Genomic DNA, 27730 nt, shown 5'->3' with positions numbered 1-27730 from the left:
CGCAAGCATGTCTGCAGCCTGGGCTGTGGCGTCCCTTTTGTTATCGTTTAGGAAGAGAGGGTGTTTGTCATAAAGTCCTGGACAACAATACAGTCTGCTCTACTGACATAGACATGATGTCATGACAGTGGAGTCTGGCTGGGTGGGTCTTCTTTCTTTCTTTTTTTGTGAATGGACTTTGGGAAGATGAATGAAGCTTCACTTGCACTCAGATGACATTTGAAACAGTCACATTTCCATGTCGCTCATTTTCTGCAGCCTCCCTGACTAGCTAGGTAGCTGCGAGTGAGTGAGTGAGTGAGTGAGTGAGTGAGTGAGTGAGTGAGTGAGTGAGTGAGTGAGTGAGTGAGTGAGTGAGTGAGTGAGTGAGTGAGTGAGTGAGTGAGTGAGTGAGTGAGTGAGTGAGTGAGTGAGTGAGTGAGTGAGTCCTTTCAAATACACTCATCACATAAGATGCTTTTATACACATGCTAAGCTGGCCATTTTGTATTAGATGTCAATAATTAATCGATTAGTCCATCGATTAATCGAATAATCTGATGAAATTTTATTTTGTTTCCCCCCCCACATTTACTGTTTCTTTGGTATTGTACGATAATACACTAGAGGGAATAATGTGCTAAATAATGAGTTATTTTCCCAAGTAAAAGGAGATGTTAGTAAAATTTGGTTTGATTAAACCCTCAATATATTTTGTTTTTATGAAAAAATTATAATTACAGTTGAGAAGCTGACATAAAAAAATTGGAAAATTCTAGCATAAAAATGGCTTTAAACGATTATTAAAATAGTAACCGATTACCTGTCGATTAATCGATTAATTTTCACCGCTCTGATCCACACAGTTTTCACATTGATATCTTTCCCATTTCATTGAAGATTAAAAAAAAAGTAAAGAAAAAGTACACTCAGGCACTAAAACATGATTTAAGGCATCCAACATCAGCTCACAGTTGTGAAGCATGACCGCTCTTCCCTGGCACTGCTTCTCGTACCGGCTATCTAACATTTTTCGACCGGGGAATCATTACAAGCTTCACCTCCAGTAAATAAAAAATAAAAAAACTTTTGAACAACCAATATCGGAGCGTGGCGAACTTCGATCCAGGCCTTGTAAATCAAGCCCCGATTGCCGATCAAAGCGAAGCTGTGAATCTCCCGTGACACAGCCCACATTCCGTGTTAAGCACATTCACATGCTGCACTTGTTTGTTGTGTGTATTTCCAATACCGTGCTCCATCCGCATCCACCTCAAAGTGCTCCTTCGGGACACGTCCAAAGCAGGATGGAGACGGTTCTTGGCAAATGCTCAGAGAAAGGTCGGTGGTCACGTTTGTAGCACTATTTGTGTTACACTTTTAGCTTCTCATCACTTTGCTGAGTCAAACTTTGTCAGGATGTTGGACAAGCTAAACCCAAATATGAATGTTATAGTCATTATTATTTTATTGCTTAAGACAAATAAATCAAAACGGGTACCTAGTCTTCTCTGTTCTTCATGCATGGTTAGTTGCAGTGCTTTGATTGTATAACAACTTCTCAAATTTATTTTGTCAGATTTAGGGCCACATTATTATTGTCCATATTTAAGCTCTCTTTTCCATGTGTACTTTTATATTTATATATATAATTTTGACTATATAATTCGGAGTACAGTGGAAGCGCTAATATGCGAAACTATGTTAGAATTGGGGGCATTAGCATTAGCGCACAGTTAGCAGGTTGGTGTTTAGGGGCCTAGGGTTAAATGTCTGGAGTTTTTGTTTTGTTTTTAACCTGTATTTCGCTGTTGTGGAGGATTTTAGAGCCTTTCAAGTGCTTTTTGCATTTTTGTGGGCAAAATTCCACAAAGATTGTTATTTATAGCATACAGTGAGGAAAAGGAGACAGATCATGTTTAAATTCACATTATGTTGCCACATGTCAGAAGAACCAACGCTTTTATTTATTTTTGGGTCATATTTAAGTCGCATAAACAGAACTGTTGTGCAGATGTGAGTTCAGAATTGTTTGTCTCACTCATAACTTGCGCATGAAGTCTTTGGGTGTGCTCAAAGCGCAGCATGAAAACGGCAGTGTGGAATTTTTCTCCGCCAGACATAAACACACAAGCGTTTCCCTCACATGTTTTGGTAGAATTATGGAAAATGTGTCAATCTTGTTCAGCAGTATCCTAAACTGGCTAATTGAAAAAACATCAGTCCTCCATAGCTCCTGAGGGATTTTGTCTTTTGATGTGTTGGACTTGGCTTCAATGAATCGAAAGATTTTTCCGAGTGTGTCACGATTCGTGACACGATTCCAACTTACCTTCTCTACCTTTCTGTCCGTCCTACCTAATCCTTACTGGAGGCTTGGCTGGGACTATTTATTGTTTTGAGACAAATGAAAAACAACTTTTACACACAAAAAGCACATTTTATGGTAAGCATTTCATTAAAAATATGGTTTGTATCAATAAAATATGCATCCAATATGTTAGTTTGAAACATACGGTATGATTTGATCATACTCCAACTGCTACAAATAATCTCTTGATCTTGATAGTGTGATCATTATGTTGTGCAAAATAACACTCGGTGCGTTAATACAAAATACATTCTTTTAATTTGTCCATCATTGTAAATATGCAAAACAAATCAATCACAATTATTCACATAAAACAATATTTAGTTGAGATATCAATCTTAACATCATATACATAGCATTTACACACAATGTATTTGTGTAACTTTCCTTGTGATGCATCTGCCGGCTAACGTATTTGGTCTCTTCGTTCTTCTCACCTAGATTCTTTTGGCTGTACCATTCAGGCTTTATATCTTATATGTACACGATATACACTGTTTCTTAAATATGTCATCATCGTCGCCTCCATTCTATTTACAATATAGGAGCATATCTTTATTTTGAAATGGTTACAAATAAAGTCATGGAACAGAGGGAGATAAAATAATATGCGGATTAGCAATACACATAATCATTCTGATCAAACGTTTGACCCAGCTAGCTTCCCGTCGTATCCTTCAATAAGCCGAAAAGCAGAACTAGAGATTGTAAACACAACAGTTGTATTTCATTTACAATGAATCCGAACAATGGACAGAATAGATGACATGGTTGCTATTTCTTACGTTGCTGTCGCTAACGTTTAGCGACTAGCATACGGTCATTGTGGAAAAGCTTTTGAGCGGTAATAAGAGGTGGACTTGAGAGCAGATGGACTTTGCAGCGTGTTAAGGAATGCATATTAACAATAAGAATCTGGCTCCGCCTGGAGTCCCTCCATCCCTGAATGTCATCAACGTAAAATAACACCCACGTAGTTGTGTCCTTTTACAAAAAAATTAAAGTTCCCTGGGCTGATCGTGTTGCTCGCTGACGACGTTGCCTCCTCTTCTTTCAAATCTTCTGGCACATGTGCAGTCTGGACTTTGACGACGAGGTGGCATCTTTCCACACCTTGCACGAGAGGCCTTTGGCGCAATTGCAGCGCTGGAAAATCTCCAGGCTGTGTGAGCCTTTCTTCTTTTGCTTGCTGCAAACCTCGCCTAGTCGCAGCACCGGCTTGCAGATTTTGGTCCAGAAGTGGCGGGCGCAGCAGTAGCCCTCGGAACAGTCGGACGTACGCAAGCAAGGGTCGCCCTCGTGCCCTGGAAAAAAAAAACAGGACAGTGTTGTGTGATCCTGCATCTGAAAAATGGGACATGGATGTCAAACTTAAAGTCGGATTGCCTTTCCAAAATTTTCCAGGCGATGCTGCTCCAGAACATCAGACAATCGTTTCTTTGATTTTAGACAAAAGCACCATGTGGTTCATTGCCCAAGGTTATCGTTGTACGTTGCGGTCCAAAAGATCGATTATGAAAGTGATCACATAATGGTTGATTGTTTAGGATACTGCAAGGTTGGCAGCCGTCCACATTTAACCAAGGGCTACAAAATCGAATTGGATGTCGTTGTACCTTTAAGCGAATGCTTGGCCTGTGTTTTCCCGGTGCTTTTCCTCCAGCTGTGGTCTTTAGCGGTAAGCTTGTTGTGTTCATCCAAGGCGGAGATGCGAGGCGAGATCACGCTCTCGGAGATTGCCAAGCAAATATCTGAAAATTTGGAAAGATGAAAGTAGAGGTGCAACGATTAATCGACAGCGAATCAATTGGTACATTCATTTTGATCATCGATGAATTGTATTTAATGTAAAATTGTCCAGGATTTTGGAAAACAATTTTTAATCGGCAAACTAACTCGATTCTTAAATCGTTATTTACAGCTGTAGATTTGGAGTTTAGCTGATCATACATCAGATTTTCACCGATTGATGTTGGGTTTGTAATTTGTTCTCCATGATAAACAGTACTTCACTGCCCTGATATTTATTTTTAAAGCATGATGTATCGACATACAGTTATGGCAACGGTTGCCGGGGCAACACATGGCGTCCCGGTGGCAGCGCTTCTTCCTTCTGCGGCAGGCGAGGCAACGCGAGGGCGCTTGATGGGGGCTGTGGCAGTAACTTCCCATGCTACACTCCTTGTCGTTGCTGCACGGATACACCTGCTGAGGGAACGTAAAAAATCACTTTAAATACAACTGACTTTTTTTTTTCCGGCCGTTTTTCGAGTTTTTTGAAAATTCCAATTATTGGTGTTTCTTTTAACGCGGCTGTTTTAAGACTGTAAAGGTTGAAAAACATAAAGACATGATGGGTGGAAATGTGCATTGTTATTGAAAGGCAAAGTTTGTTTGCAAATGTTTTCATCCCCCCTATTCAACCGGCTGTTTTTGTGTCTGAACCCGTGACTCATCCGAAGATAACACCGCCTTGTGCCTCCCTCCAATCACTTTGTGTCTCCTGAAGAGGATGTCCAGTGACTCTTGTAAGCGCGGACATTTTTCTCACATGTCCTTGTTGTTATTTCTATGCACTCCAGACAATTGGAGCAATTAGATTTCTTTCGCCAATCGTTAATGATCCCTGCAGTCGTACCTCGGGGGTAATTACCTCCACTAATCATACTCCTTCAGTCTTGTTTGCGTGGTTTGTTGTAAGTTGGATTTGTTTTTACAGACATTTTTTCTTTCATTTTTTTTTCCTCCATTTGTTTTTACAGATTTTTTTCTTTCCCTCCATTTCCCTGTTTTTTTTCAATGTTGTTGAGAAGTGAAAAAATATGTGCTACAGCCTAACAAATAGGGATTTTTTATTTTTGTTTTATAGGCCACTGCCAATTCCTCGAGGATCGCAAGATGCGGCATCTCGGTGTAATTCCTTACACGTGTAAGCGCTGTTGCTGTGCGACTTGGGAGGCCAAGCAGAGCAGTTGGACATGAAGCCTGTCACAAATCAAATTTAGAAAAGTGAATTACTGTGCCCAAGACGTGACCAACAGTAGTGCGCCGAATCAGGTTGGTCAAACGTTTCGACAGCTATAACATCTTTATATTTGAGATCGTTATACAGCGGTGGGAGGTGCAAATACTTTTTTTTTTAATGTTCCTTTTATACTTTTACTTCCTACATTTGAAAACGTTAATACTCGTTTGTTTGTCAATATCGGTGTGTAACTGTTTTCCACCTCCGTGAAGTTGATACTGATATCTAAATACTATTTAAACATGTATTAAATATGTTAATATTTTATAAAATACTGAATGATGAAAAGGCCATTTGATTAAGAAAAAAAACTAATTCAAATGAAACATAAAAAATGAAATATATGATAAATTAGTCCTAAAATTTAAAAAAAAAAAATAGGCCTGGTATATTTGTTACATTTAAAAAAATTTTACCACTTTAGTTAATTTTTTCATACTTGATTTTTTTTGTATTTAATTCTGACACAAACAATCCTCCATGTGTGCTTAACATATCCTTAATCCTATTGTGTAATTTATATTGGATGACTGATGAGTGTCTTCACTTATCCAGAGACAAATGACAAATGTTAACGCTAATGAGACAAAGCATTTCAAAGCAACCACATTCTTGCGGGGAATATTGCTGGAGTATAATTTAGAACAAAACCAGATTTGGCCGCAACATAAAATTAATTCAGGAACAACTGCCACAAGTTACAAATGAGACTTTTCCTTTACGCCATAACAAGCTGTTTACAAAAGACCTTTCTGAACTTCTCTTTCTGAAAACACAAACTGACAATGCAACAATGTGATCTTTTCCTACATGAGCAAGAAAAAGAAACTTAGATTAAAAATGGTGTCTCATGAGACATATTTGCCGCAACAAAAAAACGTAGAACTTTGTTACAGTACTTGGCGAGTTCACAAACTGGCTTACTCATCCTAAAATGAAAATGGCCGCCCAAAACAGAAGTCTGTTGAAACGTTTCGAAGCATAGATGTTGAAAGACCAGCATTCCTTGCTGGTTCCACAAAAATTGCGATTGTTAACCTTTGGGACGAGACATGATGCGCTTTCTTTCTCGTTTTATATAACCGGACAGCTCGCAGCTTCACACTACGACGTACGTTGAATCTGTCTCAGGCTCGTATCCACGTCGTAGGTGTGGAAGAAGAACTGGGCCTCACCTCTTCCATCAAGTCTTTGAAATGTGGTGAATCAAGCTTCCCCCTTCCTTCTTTCCATCTGATTACCTCACCTTATCAGGCGGTTATTTAAAACGCCTCACTCGCTACTTCTGAGGGACGTGTGGCTTGAATCGGGATGCGTCTCGTCTCTGTTGTCCCTTATTTTTACTCGGCACATAAAAGCCTTAGATGATCCCGCGCAGGAAGTGGCCCCCGAGAGCTATTTTACTCAGCGGCCACTCACGGCATGCCGGCCGAGGCGATAAGGATGGAGACAGACGCAGCGCCATGAGGGAAGCCCCCCCCCCTCCTTCCACCACAAAACCCTTTTTGACTCGTGCTGCGGGGTCAACAATCTCTAAAAAGCAGCGTTGTGGAACCCTTATTTACAAGCAAAACACGGTTCCGCTGTACAGCTCATGTCAGTGGAACTTTGCGTGAAGAAAGAAAAAAACAACAATGAGGACATTGATGCCAACTTACTCAACTTTGTTGCAACTCATTTGATATCCTTTTTACTTTTTTTTTTAAAAGCAACAATTTGAGCTAATTTGACTAACTTTTCTCACGTGAACATTTTGATCCTCTTCCTTCCCAATCTCGTGATTGAAAGATAAAATAGAATCCTGTGACCCACGGCAATCCCCAAAAAATGTCCTCCTCTATTTCACATTATTTTCATTAGCCTTTGCGAAACCAATTTTAGTATTCCGCAAATGAGTGACCTGAGCATCAATAAGACCGAAATTGTCTCATACTCTCGACTTGGCTTCTCGAAGACATGACGTACGCAAAGTCTGCCGAGCAGCAAACGCTTGACATAAACAGGAATAATAATATAGTCGGCGAGACGCATTAAAGTTCTTGCCTAGCAAAAAGTGACACATGACGCGAGCCAGAATGAACCTTACTTGATTAAAAGGAAAAGATAAAACGTGATCCCTGTGACTCTGCACTTGAAGGTTTATATCAGTGGATGACAAAATAATTGGTTGCAGAAGGTCCAATAAAAAGAACCTCATCAAGTCAACAAACAGAAAACAAAAGACAGCCAGCAGATATCACATAAACTCAGGGTGAATCACCACCACCAAAATCCCCGGCCGTCAAACGCCAACGCTGGCGTCCTTTAGCAGACCAAACACGTCTGTGAACTTTGGACCCCGGCGTCCTTTAGAGGAAACACGACATCCGACTTGTTACACTCAGACAATGTCTTTTAAATCACCGCGGCTCTCCTCTATCATTAACAGGTCCAATTACGGCGAATGAGGTCGCCGCGGGAGGCCCCGCCTAATAGGTTCGGGCTGGAGGCCCCCGCCGGCACCCGAGGGAGCAGCAGACTGGAAAGGCCACCGGACGGGAGGCCGACGACGGCGCTAACAAGCCGCCACACCTCCGCCTGACTTTCTCAGCTCATTAAGGTCGCTTCACAAGCGGCTCTGGCGGGGTAGGCTGGCAGGACTTTTAAAAGCGGAGACTCACGCCACCCACCTGAAAAAGGTTGGTTTTGTTCAATCGTCAAAGACAAAATAATTGACAGTAGCTAGCATAAATTTTCATAAAAGTAAATTTGCCAGCATCAAAGACAATTTGGACCAACAAATCAAAGTGAAAATACTCTAACTGTTTTTTTAAATTGCTGGCTTTTACGGTCTTGGTCTCGACTCTCAATAGTCTTGGTCTCTGTAAATTCTGGTCTCAGGCAAGTCCTAGTTTGTGATACTGTGGTCTTCAACACAACGCTACTGTTGGTATCTTTGATGTTCACAAGAACATATGTTCATTTTTATGAAAGCCTAAGTTGTCTTTGCGCAGCACAAAATTGTAAGCTAGCTTCATTTAAGCCCAAAACTGTTTTTGATGTTTCCAAAAAATTTCATTGCAGACTTGAAATGGTCCTGAAAACCAGATGACGACGGATACACGGATGGTTTCCGACGCCTTCAAGGTCTGTTAAATAAAAGGCAACAGCGCGTACGTCAAGTGAAAGACTTTTTTTTTTTACCTCCTGATTTATTCCGCTTGTAAATGGCCTCACCGTTAGTGGGCCAGTCAAATGTTATACAGTAGAAGCCACTTAATGCGGCTTAGGCCGCAACTTTACAAGTGTGGAAAAGCTCCTGGCGCGTGCACACACACACACACTGTCGTGAATGTCATTATGGCCATAACTTGCCTGGTTTTACTGCTGGTAGACTGGTGGTCTACACACACACGCAAACACACACACGTATGGCTTCCTATATTGTCAGTGGACGAGGTGCAAGCAGGCGTTCAAATTTGAGGTCTGGCAGGCTTCGGCTTGAGGTTTTTCGCCTCAACGTTCACATCATTGTTGGCTCAGGGCAGGATGTCAGCACGCTCAGCAGTTTGCACACAGCCAGCTGCCACTGAACATGTCACGAGGGCCACGTTGAAAAAAAGACAAACCGCAGCAAAATAAATGAATAAAAAAATTGTGTTGCAATGAGAAGATTCATGCCACTAACAGAGTCAAACTTTCGAAAAGCCGACGTGAACGCTCAAATCTATCAAATCAGTTCATTTGTTACCACCAAACTGAAAGCCAAACATTTATTTATTTTTTTAACCATTTTGTTAGCATCACAAGAGGGCAGTATTTTTAAACCTATTTTCTCTTCTTAAATCCTCAGTATCACTAGAGGGCAGTATTTTTGAAACGCAACAAATAGGACAGGCATATGCTTGGACGACTCATTTGACAGGTGGAAGTTCTTCGCAGGTACAAGATTGATGTCCATTGTGATGTAAGTTGTGCATTTTTACTTCTCTGTTAATTGTGTTTTACTACTTAACTGTGTCTGAATACATCATGTATATTAGTCGAATATTGGTTTTATACTATTTTGTTATTTTTCTCGCTTTGACAGAATTTGAAAAGCACTTTGTGGTTATGCTAACGCTCAACTATGGTCAGATTAATTGAGTCAACTTTTACTCAGAGTGAGTGCTTCCTAAAAATATTGACATGAAATTTCAGTTTATAGATCAATTAATTTTGATTTACTGAAATTTGAGCAGTCATGTGTAAATCTTGCCCCAGTTTTTCTTTGTTAAAGATCACCTAGGTTCCTCTCCTTTCTCAACCCTCAAATGTGTCACTTTAGTATTAAAAGAGCAGGATGAGAATTGTAAAAAATCCCCAACCTCACCTTGATAAAAAGAACCCCCTAATCTTGACTTGAATGACACCAAAAAGCCTAGACAAGCGTGCCTGGACCTACTGGTCACTTCCCCCCCACTGGTCACTTTTTTTCTCCTCACATTTGTGCTGCCGTTAATGATTTACTGTGGAGGTGCACAGTGGCGTCACGTCTCAAAGGCAATTAGGAGTTTATGGGGGGTGTGGGGGGGTCGACATAAAGAAGCCTTATTTGAAATGGTACACTGCTAACTATTTAAAAGTCCTCTCAGCTGTTTGGCAAGTATTATGTTTGTAGATGAAGAGAGATTGTACAGAGCAAATGCACGGAATGCAGTCAAGTGACTAACACAGAAGTTGTAGTAAACGTAACGCTGCCTTTTAATCACTACCAAAATTGTTTATGGTCACTTGTACAATTAATCCGAAGCTGCAAGCTGCTTCACTAGCAAAAATGGAAAATTTAGACACAGGTTCTTTTCTCTCTCTTTTTAAGCTGCAAAATGACATTATTTCCATTTTTCTACACAGTGTAACATGTGAATGAATTTGAATTTTTAGAGTAAAAAGTCACGTGAGAGTTATCTAATTTTTATGATGAGTATCTTTAAAAGAAAAAACAAGACAGTAGTCAGGCAAAGAAAAGAAATTCGCCAAAAAATGATTAAAAATTAACTTGAGGTTTGTCAAAAACTGAAATCTTTGTAAAATCAGTGTAAACTTTGCAAGTCAATTTGTGATTCATCCTTAGAAAATATAAAATAAGTCACCAGGAATACTGTATTGCACAAAGTTTGAACTTCTGTATAGTCAGGAAAAAATAAATGATGCCAACAACTTCAAAGATGCTACAATTTAAAATAGACTCAACAAAAAGGTATCATCCGATACAATGCGGAACGCAGTCTTGCAAATATGGGGTACACCTGCACAATCCTATGACCTAAGACAATAGGGTCGCCCATCATCACTATTAATACGTCCAATCAAAGTGAAGATGGAAGAAAGATACCTGCGCAAAGATGTTGAACTTCTTGACGTGCGCGGCAGCCGAGCGGTTGGAGACGGCGACCATGGGCTCCTGATCCTCCGCAGCACCCGCAAGAAGAACCGGCCTGATGGAGTTAGGTTTAGGGCGACCCTCCGGCGCTTGACACCTCGTAGCGGTGGCGAAGAGGACCATTAGGAACCAGCGTTTAATCCGAGTGCGCACCAGCAGCGTCATCCTTGCTCGCAAGAAAAACAAGTGGATGTGCGCGGCCGAGATTACAGCTGCTTTGTCTTCTCCGAGATCACACAGCAAAAGTCACGAGAATCATTTAAATCTTTTTTCCTGCAAAAAAAGAAGTCAAGGCAAAGTCATGAATATTCTCTACGGAGTTCAGGCTAGAGTGCTCTCTTCTCTCCGCCTTTGTGCCGAGGAATGAGTGAGTGCGAAACATGCTTTGCGATCGGCCCTTTATAGGATTAATGAGCGATCTTCCTCCGCCCCTACAAGCACACACACAAAGGCTGAAAGTGATCCCAATGTGTGTGTGCTGTGTTGTCTGGCGCCCCGCCGGCACCAGCAGCCCCGCTGGGAGCATACTATAAAAAAAAAAAAAAAATCATACACTGTGTATTTAACTGAGCACTTGACCCTCTTATATTTAGTGCAGCGCAGGAAATGGAAAAATCGGGGTTAAACTGCTGTAAATGGGATTTTGTGGGAGTCAAAATCCTTTTATTCCTCTTAATTAATTGCACTTTAAGTGCAGTTTTGGAGGATGACTGTTGGAAATGTAGAAAGCATGTGCGCCAGTTAAGAGTTGGACCATCTTTGGCTGCTGTTTCATTCTTTTCATTTTTATTGGATTTTTAAAGAAGGGGAGAAATTGCATAGAGCAGATACACAGAATACTGCATATAAACTCCAAAAAAAAGAAAATATTTTTTAATCTGGTCACATATGGTAGTCTGGTAGTTCATTAGAGCTGTCTAATAGTTTGACTCATCCCTACACCTTATATTGAATCCTATTCGATTGTGCAGGTGTACCACATGGCTATTGGCTATGCTATTCTTTTTTCCCTGGGCAGGAAGCAAGTATCTGGTATGGGCGACAAAGGTAATTAAAAAAAAAAAAAAAGAGAGAGAGAGAATCACCTTGGAGCATCTACAGTTACATCAAACACGTCCAATACTTCCTCCCACTCCCCGGCGGAGGCGCTCCTCTATTGTGTCCCACAATGGACGTTGACACTTTGAATTGGAGCCTTTGATGGATAGCTTTTGAGGTCAGAAGGCTTTCCTGGTGTTCTGGTTTCATCCCAGCCCAGCCAGCCTTCAATGGGTGCCTCTAGATTGTGTAAAAAAAAAAAAAGACGTTATTTGACATGTTTTGTGGGAATGAACACATTAGCTTTTTTTTGTAACCCCTTCGGAAAAACAATTCACCATAAGTGAATCTGTTCTCAATTGCCTTACCAAGATAACTAAACAAGTACATACATTGAAATAATTTGGTTTCATAGCACCCTGCGACAAGTCACCCAGTTCTGGATGTAGCAAAGCAGCCCCACAATTTACAATTCATAAATAATAATTTGCTAACCATCCTGTCAGGATCAAGTGATCTGGAGTGGATCATCTGAAGTGAATTGACCACTCAGCTTATTTTCTATGGCAACACTGGCAACTCTTGTAAAAATTCTGATGACACGAAACAATAACACCGGCTCCGATTGTGATGCCGTGTCAGAGCCCAAATTCGATGCAGCCCTTGTTAAGAGTGCGCACGTGTGCCTAATATGGCGGCTGGTGAATTATGCATAGAAAAAGCCCCGTTGCAGTTGCTCATTTTTGAAGTCCAACTCCAGTCCAGATGCATGTCGTCCTATCTTCATTGCAAGCAGCTGACATGAAGTGAAAGTGTCCCCCCGGTAGCCCCCCTACAAAGATCTGCTTCAAAGCCTCCCTGACATTGAAAACGACGTACAGATGAGAAACCCTGCCGGTCAAACGCGTCTATATTTTGCCGTGGTGATAAGCGCTTGAGAGTTGACGGACGAGCAGAGCAGATGAGATGCGTGGAGGACCCAAAATTGGTCCCCAGATGAGCTTCTTGTGGTCACTAATGCCTCACAGACAGCGCAGCGCTGTGCCGCTTTTGTTTGCACAGTTGGACGCAAAGAGCCTAACCCAAACTTTGAATGATTTCATGTGGGGAATATTAAAATTATTATTTGCAATACAGCGTCAAATTTGAATATAGTTGCTGCCTGATGTTTTTTTTTTAAGTGCATGTCACACCGTCAACATGTTGGCGGCCAATGCAAAACGTGAATTTCAGATTTTCTATGGTTATAAGAGCCCACTTTTTTTTTTTCTTTTGCACAATGTGGTTTTTATTGCACAGTGACGATAGCTAAGAGGCAAAACGATAATGGGAAGTATTATTTTTTGAGTGTTCGGAGTCCAAGACGAGACAGAATGACAGTAATTTGTCCGTTTCTCGTTTAAAACCTTGACATGTAAAAAAATGTTTACCCAAATAATATTAGGACCATTTGGAGTTCATTGATCACCAAGTCCAGAACTTTCCCAGTGGAGCAACCCAGCTGGTCTACCATTGATTATCCAAAATTGGAAATTCCCAAATATTTCATTTGTTTGGTGGCTCAACGACTCGTGAGTCACGCTTGATTCCGCGCACGGGCGTCACCCAGACTGCACGATAAACAAATGGCCTTCTCGCTCTTCCCACCTTCTCTTTAGATGTGATGACGCAGCGCGGCCAACAGGGGGGCTCGCAAACGAGGAGGAACTAGCCCTTGATTCCAGACCGCGCAACCTTTTGAACGTCACAAAAATATTTTGGGGGGGGAGGCGTTTCGAAATGCAGACGACTGCTGTTATTTTAAATTACCGGAATATCTTGACTCGACGTTTAAGATGGATTATCTGGGAAAGCTCAGCATTAGCGGTTGTTTCCGAACAGGATATTACTTTGTGTATTTCAGCGGCTAATTTATATCCATCATTTTGAGGGAGATGAGCTCGTATCAGGACACGCTCCTTTGAACCTCTCTCCAAGTAGATTAAAAAAAAAAACATTATAACTTCTCATACATATGTTTATGATTAAGAGCAAACCGACGAGAGGCCAAGCCAGAAAAAAAATTAAGAAAAACAGCTGCTCGACTCTGCTGAGACGTAAACAACTTTACGCTGATGCAATTATGCTAATTGTAAGACTGTACGTTTATTTTGAGAATAAATCTTGGGCTGTGCTCGAGTAGCTTTGCATGACTCACTGCTAAAAATTGATTTCAAAAGTGATTGTACTCGACGTTATTTTCACTTTAATAAATAAAGGTCACATCCTTTGTCTTGGACCATTTCCCAAAAAGAATGCAGTGGGATTTTATACTAAAGTACTATAATTAGTAAATGAATACATTTAATTTTAATTAAAGTAAAATAATAAAACAATAATAATAATTAAAAGGTTATATAAAAAACAGTTTTATTTTATGACTTAACATTTGTACTTGCTGAGTCTGACACATTCTGTGGTTCCGACTGGCACGAGCCACAAATAAACGACGATGTCTGGCAGCGAGATCTACGACATATCTGACCAACTTTGACTATAAATAGTCTTCCATGACAAACATTTACGTTTTCCAATACACCGGTGAATCAATGTGGTCAAAAAGAATATTTGCTAATCGCACCTGTGGGATTGAATAATACATTTAACGTGCAACGGCTCAGCCGCGTATATGTCGAAACTTGGGCTACATTGTTAATGCTGCAGAGGATTGTTGATTGGTTTTGACAGTAATAGCGTTTTAATCGAAGCCAGATGTGGCCACCACACGTATGTACTTTGTACGACAGTTTTGCTAGCACTGTAAAATAAAGCACCATATACATATATTTTTTATGCTAGCTAAAAACGCTGAAATGCTGCACCCGGGATACAAGGTAGACAGAATTATTGGCGAGCATTTAAAGTGCTCCTAAAATGGCCCAAAAAGTAGATTTGAATCTGCTTCTTATAAAAGCTTAAACATTCAAGACTCAAATTGAGCGTTAAGTCAAAAGTTGCTAACAGTTGTAAGTCTAAAACTGTGGTTTCTGCATGACATTAACTTTAAAGTTTGCTTAACATTGGCAGACTTGTTTACAGTCTGACCAAAGGCTCTTGAAAATGTCAACTTTTATCACACATTCTTTTATTTTGACATTATACTTTCACCCAAAAACAACAAATATAATCATCTATGTTAATAGAGTATTGCTGGAATAAAAATTAACCCTAATCACTAACATCTAACCAAAATCCCTAGCGAATCAATACATCGGAAAAACAATCTTGTCATTTTTTGCATATTACTGGATCTCAATTCAATCATTTATGCGTAACTTGACCAAACGTCCACAGCAGACGATTGTTTTCTATGTAGACTGACACTTTGTACAAATTCAACCTTCTGGAAATGTCTTCTCCGAGTGAGTTTCTTTCAGCAAGTGTTTCCTGGAATTCGATCATTATCATCACCATTGATTCCAAGTTCATCTCTAAATTCACAGATTTTTGGATCAGGCTGATAGATAACATCTGGAGCGATTGGTCCGCCATTTAAAAAAATCTTTGAGTTGTCGTTGCTTGAATGACCGACACGACACAATGCCTTCATTGTGCCCTCGTCGCACTTGTGATGTTGTCCACCTCTTTGTATATTTTCTTCTATCAAAAAGCAATTTCCTGGTAGAGCTTTTAATCCTGCCACATTTGTGATCAGTCATCTCCTCCTGACATTATGACGAGAAAAATCCCCAAACATTTCCTGCCTGCTTTTGATTTTGAAGAGATGTCTTTCGGAACGTACTTGGCCTGTCCTTGTCTTTGCAACCAATTGCGACCTTAAATGGAAACAGAAAAAGAAAATCGGAATCCGCTACCTTCGCAAGCTCAGTGGGATACCGATGTCAAGTTTCAGCTCATAAGTTAAAGCAGAAAAATCTTTTTTCGAGGACCCGGTCAATTATCTTTGCCGCTTTGAGTCGTCAGAGGAGAACAAGTTTATCTTTGTTCATCTTTGAACATTGACACCGATGAAGAGCTTGACGTTGTTTAAGGTCATGGTATTTAAAAAAAAATCGACTGTGAAAGATTTTGTTTCTAAATCTTTGAGGTCATCTTTTCCTCTGGCTTATTCTTATTCAAAGAATTCGCCGTGACTTTTTTTCACTTTTCATCTATTTCAAAGAGCCTCCTGCTGTGTTAACAAACCAGCTTCTCTGATCTTCTTGGGTAAGACTTTGTAGCCACCTCCAATCAAATCAGTTGCCATGACGTCGAGGTATTGAGAGTCCAGACGATATAGATAAATTTCAAAATGTAGGATGTGCCCCATTGTAAAAGTAAATAATCAAGGAAAGTGCAGATATCTGTAAAATCCACTTAAGTAGCAGAGGAGCATTTGGAAAGCGCAGGTGAGCTGAGGGCCAACCTGCAAATTCTTGCTTTCTGCCATCAAGAGAAGTTCATTTCCTTGAATTATTGGCCCCTCTTGAATGACCGCTTCCTCTCCAGACACTCACTTCTCTTTTTCATAATAATCACGCTGGAATTCCTCTCAGGAGTGCGCCTCCATCGTGACCTTTTTTCATCGGCGACATCGGCAATATCCTCCCCTTAACCTCCGGAGGCCCCTCCAGCGGCAAAAATTCATCAGACTATAGCCGAGAGCAAAATGTCAGGGGAGGTTTTTATTTATGGCCGCCACCCGTCGCGGTCCTCCTCGGCCCTGTGTTTTCACCAGTGTCCACATGTGTCTCTGTGATTGCTTGCTCTTTGTCCCTATCAAAGAGAATCACAAAGACAAAGCTCATTCCTGGGGCGCGTGTTTTCAATTTCTCCGCCAAAGCAAATGATTTGTACGCACCAGCGGCGATAAGTCAATGTCGGCAAATCAGAGTGGCTTTTCATGACCGTGCGCTTTCATGTGACCTTAACCGTTTCATATTTGACATGATCTTGCCTTGGAGGCACCTGCTCAATTAGCTGATGGCTTATCGCAACGGTTGATGTCACTACCTACGTATTTCTCTTTGACCATGTGCTCAAACTTTTTTTTTTATGGGCTTCAGTCACCTGATGTGATTGTTCATGAGATTTAGATCTGTGTGATGTAAGAAAGACAAATCCACAGAGAACCATCTATCGATGATTGTTGATCATCAGACGAGCCCTCATAGGTTGACAGAAGCATTCCCACGCAATTTGGAATGGGCTTTTCATTTGTAGCTCGTTTGGAAATTTACCAGACATGATCAGATCATGTCTCGGTGAAGCAGAATGTGGCTCGTTGCCCAAGGTTGTTTTCATTCTCTCTTCTCCAAGTAGCTGTCAACCACATGATGTTTATGAGTAAGAGGTGGTCGGTTTTTGTGTAAGTACGACAGCAGCTGCCTCACTCATCGGGAGACTTTTGTGTCTGCTCTGTATAACCTTGCGTAATCCCGCCGGACGAGAATGACAAAAACGATTCTTGCTGTTTCTCGGTTTTTCGTGCAGAACAGTTTCACGTAATTTAACATCATAGAAGCTGAAGATGCTAAAAATACAAACTAAACATTCTCCATTAGGGTTTTAATGTGACCAATATTGTTAGCGCTAATAGTGATGCTATCGTGCTAACGTAATGAGATGCTATTCTGCCAATTCGAGGCAGTTTTTACATATTGTGGTTTAAATTCCACAAATTGCTGCCTGGTTTGAAATAATCTTCAACCAATATTCATATGTTAGCGCTCACGCTAATGGTCAGCCACTGTTATTGTACAACAATAGAAATAAGCTAATGCTATCACCGCAAGAGAGGTATCCTAATTGGTCCATATTAAGGCAATAGCTAATGTAGCATCTGTTTAATTTTATTGCTGTAGTTAGTACATATTAGCGTGGAAATTTTGGTCTAAATTTTTTGAGAACTTTGATTTTCTTTTCTGGAGCAAAAACATCTAGATGGAAAATATTTGAAAAGCACTGAAAAGGATTCAGTTTGACCTGGCAAAACTAATAAAACACTGGATGATATTTCTTTGCAGGATTAAAGTCTGGCACTAATGACACTGAGTGCTGCGGGGTATTGTTTTGCGAGGGAGAACAAGCCAGCATCAATAAAAAATTGAGAAGAAAAAAAAAAAGGCACCCATAAGCCGAGCGCCGAACCTTTCCGATGGATCAGACAATTTGGAGCCGTTTTCGAACTCCCATCGCTCTCGCAGCCTGGATACAGACAAATACACATCGGAGCGCCAAAACAATGCCTTAATGGACCATCAATCAGATGCGTCAAATCGGCCATCTTTGATCCGAAGTTTCACACATGTTCAGCTGCACGGCTTCTGAAGACAAATCACAGGCTGTCTCTTTATGATCTATTATCATATGGACTCGTCGTATCGTAGTGTGTTTTTTTTAACGGCGTGATTTATAGGACAAAAGGCTGCTCGTCGCAGTAAAAGTCTCACGTTTAGCAACAAAGACGAAACCATCGAACACTTCATGCAGGTGCAGTTATATATATATAGCAACAAAACATCTTGGTTTTTTTTTTTCATATAGACTTGTAATAGTTGCTAAAATGTCTTTTGTTGCCAAATGTTGAGGTTTTTTTGTGTGTATGTCTCTCAAAGTCGTCAAAGGGGCACATTTTGAAAGGCCCAGAATTTAACCACCTTGAGAAGCAGCCTAAATGTCTGTGGTCAGCGGCACAATAGAGATGATCCTGTCCTTAGGCGAGGATGAGACAGCAACAAAAGTGACAAAACATTTCCGCTGCTTTGAGGCGACGTGAAACCAAATCCTTTTACCTGAAGCAATGCAAGGTGTTGTCTGGGCAGCATTTTTTTTTTTTTTTTTTTTTTTTTAGGTTGGGTTACTTTTTTAAAAAATCTGTATTTCCTGTACCCTGCATTTGCGGCAGACAATTTTTGCTCCAATGACAATTGGAGAGGTCACATGACCAAACACAGCTAAACACTTGGATATCAGAGCGATCTCTTAAGTGACTTAATGTCAATGTTTGTTTTTCTAGGTAGCTTCTCTGTGGTGACCAATGGATTTGATGATATGCACCAGTCAGGTATGCACATTTTAAATTAATTTGGATAACTTTGTCACTATGGTTTAATTTTTAATTCCTGTCCCTTTCAAATAGCAGGAGTTGAAAATTAAAAACTCAAAAAAAATATCCTGAGCATTTTTTTCTTTATGTGGGGTTAATTAAGTAATTTTTTCCCCCTTGCCTATTAACCCTCTTCAATATTTATATTTTAAAAAATAAAACTTATTTGCAGTCAACATTGAATTCAGTCAAGCCATAAACTCCTTGATTGTGACGAGAAATGATTATACTCCTTGTTTTTTTTTATTATTATTTTCTTCTACTAATTCTATTTTTTAACTGTGCCAGTCTAGATTCCCTGCTGCAACATGCTGCCTCTCACTGGCAAGTGTTGGTACTACAACAGCCACGACGTCTGGTTTGCCGACTTGCTCATCTGGAGTACACTGCACAACATGAACAGTAAAAACATATTTTTTTTTATTTATTGTCACAAGTGGGGCCTTTCTCATCTTTGTATGTTTGAACTATGTACACTTATAATATTATTTCCTCATTTAAGGCAAAACCGTAAGAACAAAAAAGTCATCAGTCAACCAACATAAAATAAATAGTTAGCCCAAAAAAAATACAATTAAGCATTGTCGCGCGCCAACCGCACAATGATTTTTCATATTGTTTTGTGCGTGATTCTGTTGATGGATGAAAGACACATTTCCTATATTTGAGATAAAAGAAACACTATTATTCTTGTTATATTTGTGCTTGTCAGCAGCAACTTTTGAAAGCATTTTTATTTTTTACTATTCTTCATCTGCTGTTTTGTTGTTCATGTGGTTCAGTGTTTATGCCAAAAAACCCTTATGTGTATAGTTCGTCATAAAGTCGGAGGTTTCGACTGGAGTAAGAAACTTATATTGCGAAAATTAAAGAAAAAAAATTACTTGAAATAGGAATGAAAAGAAAGTTCATATTTGATCTTGGAGTAGTTGTTGCAAATCTGCATCACTGATTTCAGGTTCTCAATACTTCCCAAAAAGTGTCAAGACTCTGATGTCAGAATTATTTTCATGTGAAAACTAGCCAAAAGGTTGAAGGAAAATATCTGATTTTCTACAACAGTCAGAAATCAATATGTCCCCCAAAAAAAAAAAAAATTGGCATGGTAGAGTTAATACGAATATCAAAGTGGGCCTGATTGCATCCTTGGCCCCAAAAGTTGATAGAATCTAGTAAAAATCAACTCCAATGCATTTTCTGATCTGAAAGAGCCGTAATGCCTTTTAACGGAATTCCAAACTGAAGAAGAGGATTTCTCCGTGTCAGAATGTGTGCTATCGGCACTAAATCAATGTCAGGATTATTGATGTCCAACAGCGGCGTTGACTTGAGTGAGCGAAGCGCATCGGGGCAGATTATGACATGCTGGCATCCGAACGCACCACATCATAAAAGTCCAAACGCTCCCTCGGGTCGCATATTTGATACTGTTGCCGGGTACGCCGAGCGTGTTTTCCCCCAATGTGTTGTGCAGTCCACTTTGAATCTAAAACGAGGCACTCTTGTCTTGTTTTGGCTCCAAATAAGCCCTTAGAGGTACTGGCCGAGATTGAATCTGTCAACAGTGGTTATTTTTTTTGCAGCCCGTGCCTTTGCTCAGGTTTTCAATTTCCCGTAAACTCCATTAAATGCTGTGATTGTTCAAAAGGAGCAGAAATTGGAATCGATATCTTTTTCGACGCGTGGGTGGAATTTGTTGTTGAATTCTTGGAAATGCAATATTTCTGATATTACCAAAACCCCGTCATGAATTTCATATTAGATCAGAGCAACAAAAAGAATGTCAGATTTTGCGATTGTCCCGATCTGGGAATTGTGTTTTTGCTCTTTATCAGCTTGTCATCGCCCAACAATGTTGCAATGTGAAACAGATGGGTTTTTTTGTCTTTCGTTCAAAATAATCAAAGGGGAGTAATTAATCAGCTCACTTTAGCTGGTCTTTTGTTCATGTTACCATTGCAGAAATGTTGTGGTGCAAAAAGTTGTCGGACGTATGTAACCATAAAACTACTGTATCTCGTGGCATCTTTTTAGAACTAGTTCAGATGGCATTTAACATTTTAAGTTTGTTTTTATCCAAAAGTAATATTTTGATGGTCCCGACCCATAAGAATGTTTTTAGGCTAATGTCAATTCTGATATTTGGCAGAATAAAGTTACCATAGCTGATTAATCGGCCGATTAATTAAAAAAAAGAAAAATTAATAATCTAACTTTTCTTTTAAATTACGGGGAAATTATTAGCTGATTTTAATTTGTCTTCAAGTATTTCATTACGGTTCATAACAGAGAAAAATCTTCAAAAATTGGATGATTTTTCTACACAATATTTGGTGGGTCATGTTTGAATGTCATTATTTTTGCCTGTTGTGATGTGTTCATTTGTTTAAAAAAATAATAATAGTAAAAATAATCTGCGTTTTAAAGTCTTAATATCGGCCAATTAATTGCACCCGGCTTTATTCATGATTCAATTACCTGTATCATTTTTTTATTCAAATTTTGAAATCAATAAATCAATTTTTAGTCAACCAATTTTAGAGAGGAAAAGCTCAATGAATGCAACAAATACCGATTGATGAAGCAGGCCATATGGGGTCGTTATTTCCACAGAGCGACGGCGATCGTGTTCGAGTATGTCAAGAGGAATTCTAAACATGCCATCTTCATTTCTGGAACCTGAATTTGCGCCACTAAATTGAAAGGGGAAATGGCTTGATGTGAGTTCTTTATTCAGAAACCCAAATTATTCCCATAGCCTGTTTTTCCTGTTGATTACTGTTATGCTCCATAATGATCCGTTCCTCTGCTTTCTCAGGTTGTGCCGCTTTATTTATACGTACTCGGAAACTGAACGGAAGATCAAGGAAACCAGCAGACCATTTGCACGTCCGGCCACAGCGATTGGAATCTGCGTTCAATCAGCTTATTTATCCTCCCATTTGCAAGCTTGACCGTGTCGGCATGTGATTGTGTTACTGTTCCAGTTTGACGCATTGTTTCCAACGGGAAGGACGAAGCCCTTGACGAATCACTGCAAATTGGGGATCAAAGGCCGGCGTGACATCCAAGACAAATAGCAGCGAGGGCGGGGACGAAATCGCCATCACTTCTCGGTCCATCACAGGTACTCGCTAATGGCGTCAAACGTGTTTTGTTAGCCTCAAAGTGAACCGAGTCATTCTGGATTGTCGGGAATATCGTTGTGCTGCCGCAGAGCACCTGGCGCAGTGCCAGGCTGCGGAGGCTTCAATACTTAGGCCAACGCACTGCGACATCTCGGCACAGCTGTTAGGAAAGATGGTGGCGGCCCAGACTTTGGTAGTCTTCGCTACCACCTATGTTTTGGTTTTTTTTCCCAGAAGGGAAAAGAAACGGGGTGTTGAAGGAGAAGCATCTATCTGCTTCGTCATTTGATGACATCATGGCGTGAAAACAGACCATGGCAACAGCACGTAGAGTCATAACGTAAAATAAAAGCATATGACGGCCAAAGTGGACAAGCGAGGCTGCCAGAAGCGCAGCGAGCAGACATCTGTGCACACGGAAGACCAGCACGGAAAAGACCTGGAGGCTGCGGGAGGTCAGCTGACTCAACGCTGAGGCATCCTTTGCCGCTTCTTCTGCCAGCTCCTCTAAACGACCGCTTAGTCGGTTTCGTCGGACAATAATGGCTCTTTTGAAATCGGTTTATTTTTATTTTTTTATTTTTACATATTACACCATAAGACAAAGAATGGTGTTCAAAAACCCCTTCAATGATTTCACAACCATTTCTTTTCATTGTGTGTTAATGAAAACAAAATCTAAAAAAAGGATTCATGTTCATGGCAACCAAAAAAAAAAGACAAATATCATGCCGGCCTCCCTCTAGACTTAAATCCTCCTTTGACTTTCCGAAGACCCCCCCCCCCTGCCAATCCATCCATCCTGAGGTCAAGGCAGCTGCGTCTTCAACTGCAATCTTCACTTCTTCATTCTTCGCCTGTGTTTCACATTTAGACCCAGGGGCCTCCGCTTGAATTTGCCGCAGATGTCGGCTTGGCAACTTGTAACTTGCTTCTCGTGCCTTTCAGGGGCTTTTTGACGCCAAATGGTCAGTTGAGTGAATTAAGGAAACATGATATAAAGTTGACACTTTGTAATGGGCTCTTTCCGAACAGCGTGGAAGTGTTTCATTGCGCCGGAGTTGATGGATCAAATTCCCCTGTGTTCTTTGTACCTGGACCAGGTTCATCCATCATGGAACAGTCAGATTATTTTGCGTTTGTCTGACCAGCACACGTCAGGCAAAGATAAAAAAATCTCGTTTTCTCTGCTCTTTAGTCAGAAACGGATGTTTTTGCTGAAATCAATCCACCTCGTACTGTCGATTACCAACGAACCAACCAAGCTAGAAACAAGCCAACGAGCGATTAGTTTTCTCTGATTTAACTGGGTTTGCCCTGTTCCCCCGGGGGTTCAGATCTGGAGGACCCGGTTCAGTTCACGAGAAGAGAGCACACGCAGTCAGTCGATGGTTGTAATAAAAACCAAATCTGGGCTCGGCTTGCGGCCATCTGTCACACTGACAGCTACTGTTACCTCTCGTCTCAGCCGTGGCCTCCTGCAGGTGCTGCTGCTGAGGTCCACCATCAGACAGACCCCCATTTTTATGTTCTAGAGGGTCATAAATTCAACTATCCAACCAACTTTAGTACCACCATTACTTTCAAGAGGCTCTTATGGAGGAGCAATCAATAGGAATGACAATTAGAGCTGTGTTGAGATTAGATAGATAGATAGATAGATAGATAGATAGATAGATAGATAGATAGATAGATAGATAGATAGATAGATAGATAGATTTTTTTTCTTTTTCGCCTCCTTTCGGATTCATCCAGAGTTACGAGGCAGATGTTTTACTTTTGACGCGGCGAGTATGATCTCTTTATGTTCGCACGTCCGACACGAGCCCCTCCAAATGAATACCATTCATAAGGACGCCATAATACACTCGTGACATTATGGCAAATATTACATAAATGTGGTGCGGAAACACCACGAGTTGAGTTTCTAGTGTTGGCTCGTGAGTGAACGAGAGTAAACGAAAGTGATGCGTTCTTTTTTCAGTTCATATGATTTCAACCAGTAGGTGTCAGTAATGCGCATTGAAGCTGGTGCCACCTCGCCGTAAAACAAAACGAAGAAGAAAATGACGTAACTTCCTGTTCACAAACGTGTCGACAATTGCATTTCCTGTTCACTAACCAAACGGATCTGTGAGCGAATGAGCCAGTGAGTGAGTGATTTTCATTTCCAGTTCATCGCGAGAACGGATCAGTGAGGTAACGAAACCTGATTTTGCCGTTCGCGAACGAGTTAATGGGTAAACTGCCTTCCTTACCGTGCATCAACGGATCAGTCAGTGAACGTGTTGCGTGAACTATGTAAGTCAGAATGTAGATTTATGATTTGCCAAGGAAAGAAAGAACAGTGCACTCAGTGAAACACCACTTGTTTTATGCACGTTTTCTCCAAGCTGACGGCTAACCATATTGCAGGAAGGGATGCGCCGGCCGTTATGCAACAACGGGGAGACTTGTGGTTAAGAGAGCCTGACTTGTTTTCTGCGCATTAGTGATGTGCATTCCAGTTCTTTTAAGTGAGCTGAATCTTTAGAATCAGTTCACTCAAAGGATTCGTTCAAACGAATCGTTCAACGAAGTCCGTGTTTTGGTCGAAAGGTAAGCTTTATTTAGCGATAGCGCTCGCTCTCACTCTGCTAAGGTCGTGCTAGGTGACTTCGTGTTGCTAACTTTCCTGAGAATTAATCGACAAACATAGTGTGGAACTTAAACGTTGGCTGACATGCAGGTAAAATGTATTGGGCGATAGCTCTCACTCATGTGAGGTCCTGCAAGCTAACCTCGATTTGCTAACTTTCATGATAAATTAATCAACAGTGTGGAACAACTTAAATTGAACATTTGGAATTCACAACTTATTATGCTATCATAATATTATATGTATTATTATTATAATGACAAAGCTAATGCAAGGGGGGAATATACAGAACCTTTACCGATCCATCTTTGAAACTGCTATGATTGTTAGTGATTTAAAAAAATATATACTGATCCATCCATTCTGTTTTCACAGATGCCAGCATGCGGTCAACCAAAACCTGCATCAACGTCAAGTTCAGCAAAACTGGATGGTGACGTTGATTGGAAAGATTTTCCTCCATATGGCATTCCGAGACATCTCAAAATGTTGAGTTTGAAATAACAGTAAAATCTAGTGTTTTAATATTGTGAAATGTGGTTTCTTCAATAAACAAGCTTGTAAATTTCAAATGTATGTTTTTGTTCCAATGTGTTAAATATTTTGTGATTATTATACACATTATTAGGTACACTTGAAAATGGCGGTGTACCTAATGGAGTGTCCGAGTGATTCCCTCGTTAAGTGCAGGTGTGTGAAAAGTTTTAGCTTCTTTTGAACGTGAAAGTGGCTAAAACTTTTCACGCAGGTGCGCTTAACGAGGGTCACTTGGAAAAAATGTTGGAACGCAGCCCCGAGGACTAGAGCTTGACACCTGTGACCTTTGACCATGATATTTCCCTAATAAAGTGGCCTGTTATTAGGTACACTTGAAAATGGCAGTGTACCTAATGGAGTGTCCGAGTGATTCCCTCGTTAAGTGCAGGTGCGTGAAAAGTTTTAGCTCCTTTTGAACGTGAAAGTGGCTAAAACTTTTCACGCAGGTGCGCTTAACGAGGGTAACTTGGAAAACATATTGGAACGCGGCCCCAAGGACCTGTGACCATGATATTTCCCTAATAAAGTGACCTGTTATTAGGTACACTTGAAAATGGCGGTGTACCTAATGGAGTGTCCGAGTGATACCCTCGTTAAGTGCAGGTGCGTGAAAAGTTTTAGCTCCTTTTGAACCTGAAAGTGGCTAAAAGTTTTCACGCAGGTGCGCTTAACGAGGGTAACTTGGAAAACATATTGGAACGCGGCCCCAAGGACCTGTGGCCATGATATTTCCCTAATAAAGTGACCTGTTATTAGGTACACTTGAAAATGGCGGTGTACCTAATGGAGTGTCCGAGTGATACCCTCGTTAAGTGCAGGTGCGTGAAAAGTTTTAGCTCCTTTTGAACCTGAAAGTGGCTAAAAGTTTTCACGCAGGTGCGCTTAACGAGGGTAACTTGGAAAACATATTGGAACGCGGCCCCAAGGACCTGTGACCATGATATTTCCCTAATAAAGTGACCTGTTATTAGGTACACTTGAAAATGGCGGTGTACCTAATGGAGTGTCCGAGTGATACCCTCGTTAAGTGCAGGTGCGTGAAAAGTTTTAGCTCCTTTTGAACCTGAAAGTGGCTAAAAGTTTTCACGCAGGTGCGCTTAACGAGGGTAACTTGGAAAACATATTGGAACGCGGCCCCAAGGACCTGTGACCATGATATTTCCCTAATAAAGTGACCTGTTATTAGGTACACTTGAAAATGGCGGTGTACCTAATGGAGTGTCCGAGTGATACCCTCGTTAAGTGCAGGTGCGTGAAAAGTTTTAGCTCCTTTTGAACCTGAAAGTGGCTAAAAGTTTTCACGCAGGTGCGCTTAACGAGGGTCACTTGGAAAACATGTTGGAACGCGGCCCCGAGGACCTGTGACCTTTGACCATGATATTTCCCTAATAAAGTGGCCTATTATTAGGTACACTTGAAAATGGCGGTGTACCTAATGGAGTGTCCAAGTGACATCACAGATCAAACAGCCAATCAGAAAGTGGGGGTGAGGACAGGTGTGGCACTTTTCACTTTCCGTGAAGCTTTGACCATGATTTTTGATTATTTGATTTATAAAAACCATGATTTTTGATTATTTAATTTATATATATAAAAAAAAAAGGATCAGTGTGTGTGTGTGGGGGGGACGATTTGTTGAAAGAAACTTTTGAGTGAAATGAGTCTAAAGCACTGGAATGCACATCACTAAACAAGTCAAAGTCTCCTTTATTGTCAATTACTTCACATGTCAAGACACACAAAGAGATCGAAATTGCATTTCCTACCATCCCACGGTGAAAAGACATATTACATATATATATACATATATATATATATATATATATAGCATATATACATATATAGTATATATACATATATACATATATAGTATATATACATATATACATATAGTATATATACATATATACATATAGTATATATACATATATACATATAGTATATATACATATATACATATAGTATATATACATATATACATATAGTATATATACATATATATATATAGTATATATACATATATATATATAGTATATATACATATATATATATAGTGTATATACATATATATATATAGTGTATATACATATATATATATAGTGTATATACATATATATATAGTGTATATACATATATATATAGTATATATACATATATATATAGTATATATACATATATATAGTATATATACATATATATATAGTATATATACATATATATATAGTATATATACATATATATATAGTATATATACATATATACATATAGTATATATACATATATACATATAGTATATATACATATATACATATAGTATATATACATATATATATATAGTATATATACATATATATAGTATATATACATATATATAGTATATATACATATATATAGTATATATACATATATATATAGTATATATACATATATATATATAGTATATATACATATATATATATAGTATATATACATATATATATAGTATATATACATATATATATAGTATATATACATATATATATAGTA

At 39.8% G+C, this 27730-nt stretch overlaps 1 protein-coding gene and 1 long non-coding RNA gene across 3 annotated transcripts; one reads left to right on the top strand and one right to left on the bottom strand.

The window, feature by feature from the left end:
• Positions 1–1328: 1328 nt before the first annotated feature.
• LOC148399654 (uncharacterized) lies at positions 1329–25239 on the top strand. 2 transcript variants are annotated; one of them, XR_015857862.1, is made up of 11 exons: positions 1329–4878; positions 5220–5407; positions 7804–8053; positions 8439–8536; positions 9208–9321; positions 18812–18859; positions 19190–19303; positions 21515–21621; positions 21720–22028; positions 22264–24228; positions 25043–25239. It is a non-coding gene; the product is annotated as an uncharacterized LOC148399654 (long non-coding RNA). The 2 variants fall into 2 exon arrangements; XR_015857861.1 differs by having other exon boundaries at positions 1329–5407.
• On the bottom strand, positions 2586–11161 carry dkk2 (dickkopf WNT signaling pathway inhibitor 2). The gene is made up of 4 exons (XM_088372661.1): positions 10729–11161; positions 4405–4558; positions 3967–4101; positions 2586–3654 (listed from the first exon to the last, which is right to left on the bottom strand). Exons 1-4 carry the CDS (start codon positions 10939–10941, stop codon positions 3404–3406), a joined length of 753 nt encoding a protein of 250 aa, XP_088228787.1. The 5' UTR covers positions 10942–11161; the 3' UTR covers positions 2586–3403.
• Positions 25240–27730: the final 2491 nt, after the last annotated feature.

This window comes from Syngnathus floridae, chromosome 4 (genome assembly GCF_059516105.1).
Source record: "Syngnathus floridae isolate MCC-2025c chromosome 4, RoL_Sflo_1.0, whole genome shotgun sequence".
NCBI classification, from domain to species: Eukaryota; Metazoa; Chordata; class Actinopteri; order Syngnathiformes; family Syngnathidae; genus Syngnathus; species Syngnathus floridae.
The sequence above is the reverse complement of the archived record's forward strand: the minus strand, read 5'-3'. Positions and strand labels throughout refer to the sequence as shown.

Excerpts from the sequence above, each read along its gene's own strand:
- dkk2 (XM_088372661.1), bottom strand. The coding sequence starts at position 10,941 with ATGACGCTGCTGGTGCGCACTCGGATTAAACGCTGGTTCCTAATGGTC. Across the intron at positions 4,559-10,728 it reads AGTTCAACATCTTTGCGCAG|CAGGTGTATCCGTGCAGCAA; the intron begins GTATCTTTCTTC and ends ACGTTCCCTCAG. Across the intron at positions 4,102-4,404 it reads CGGCAACCGTTGCCATAACT|ATATTTGCTTGGCAATCTCC; the intron begins GTATGTCGATAC and ends CCAAATTTTCAG.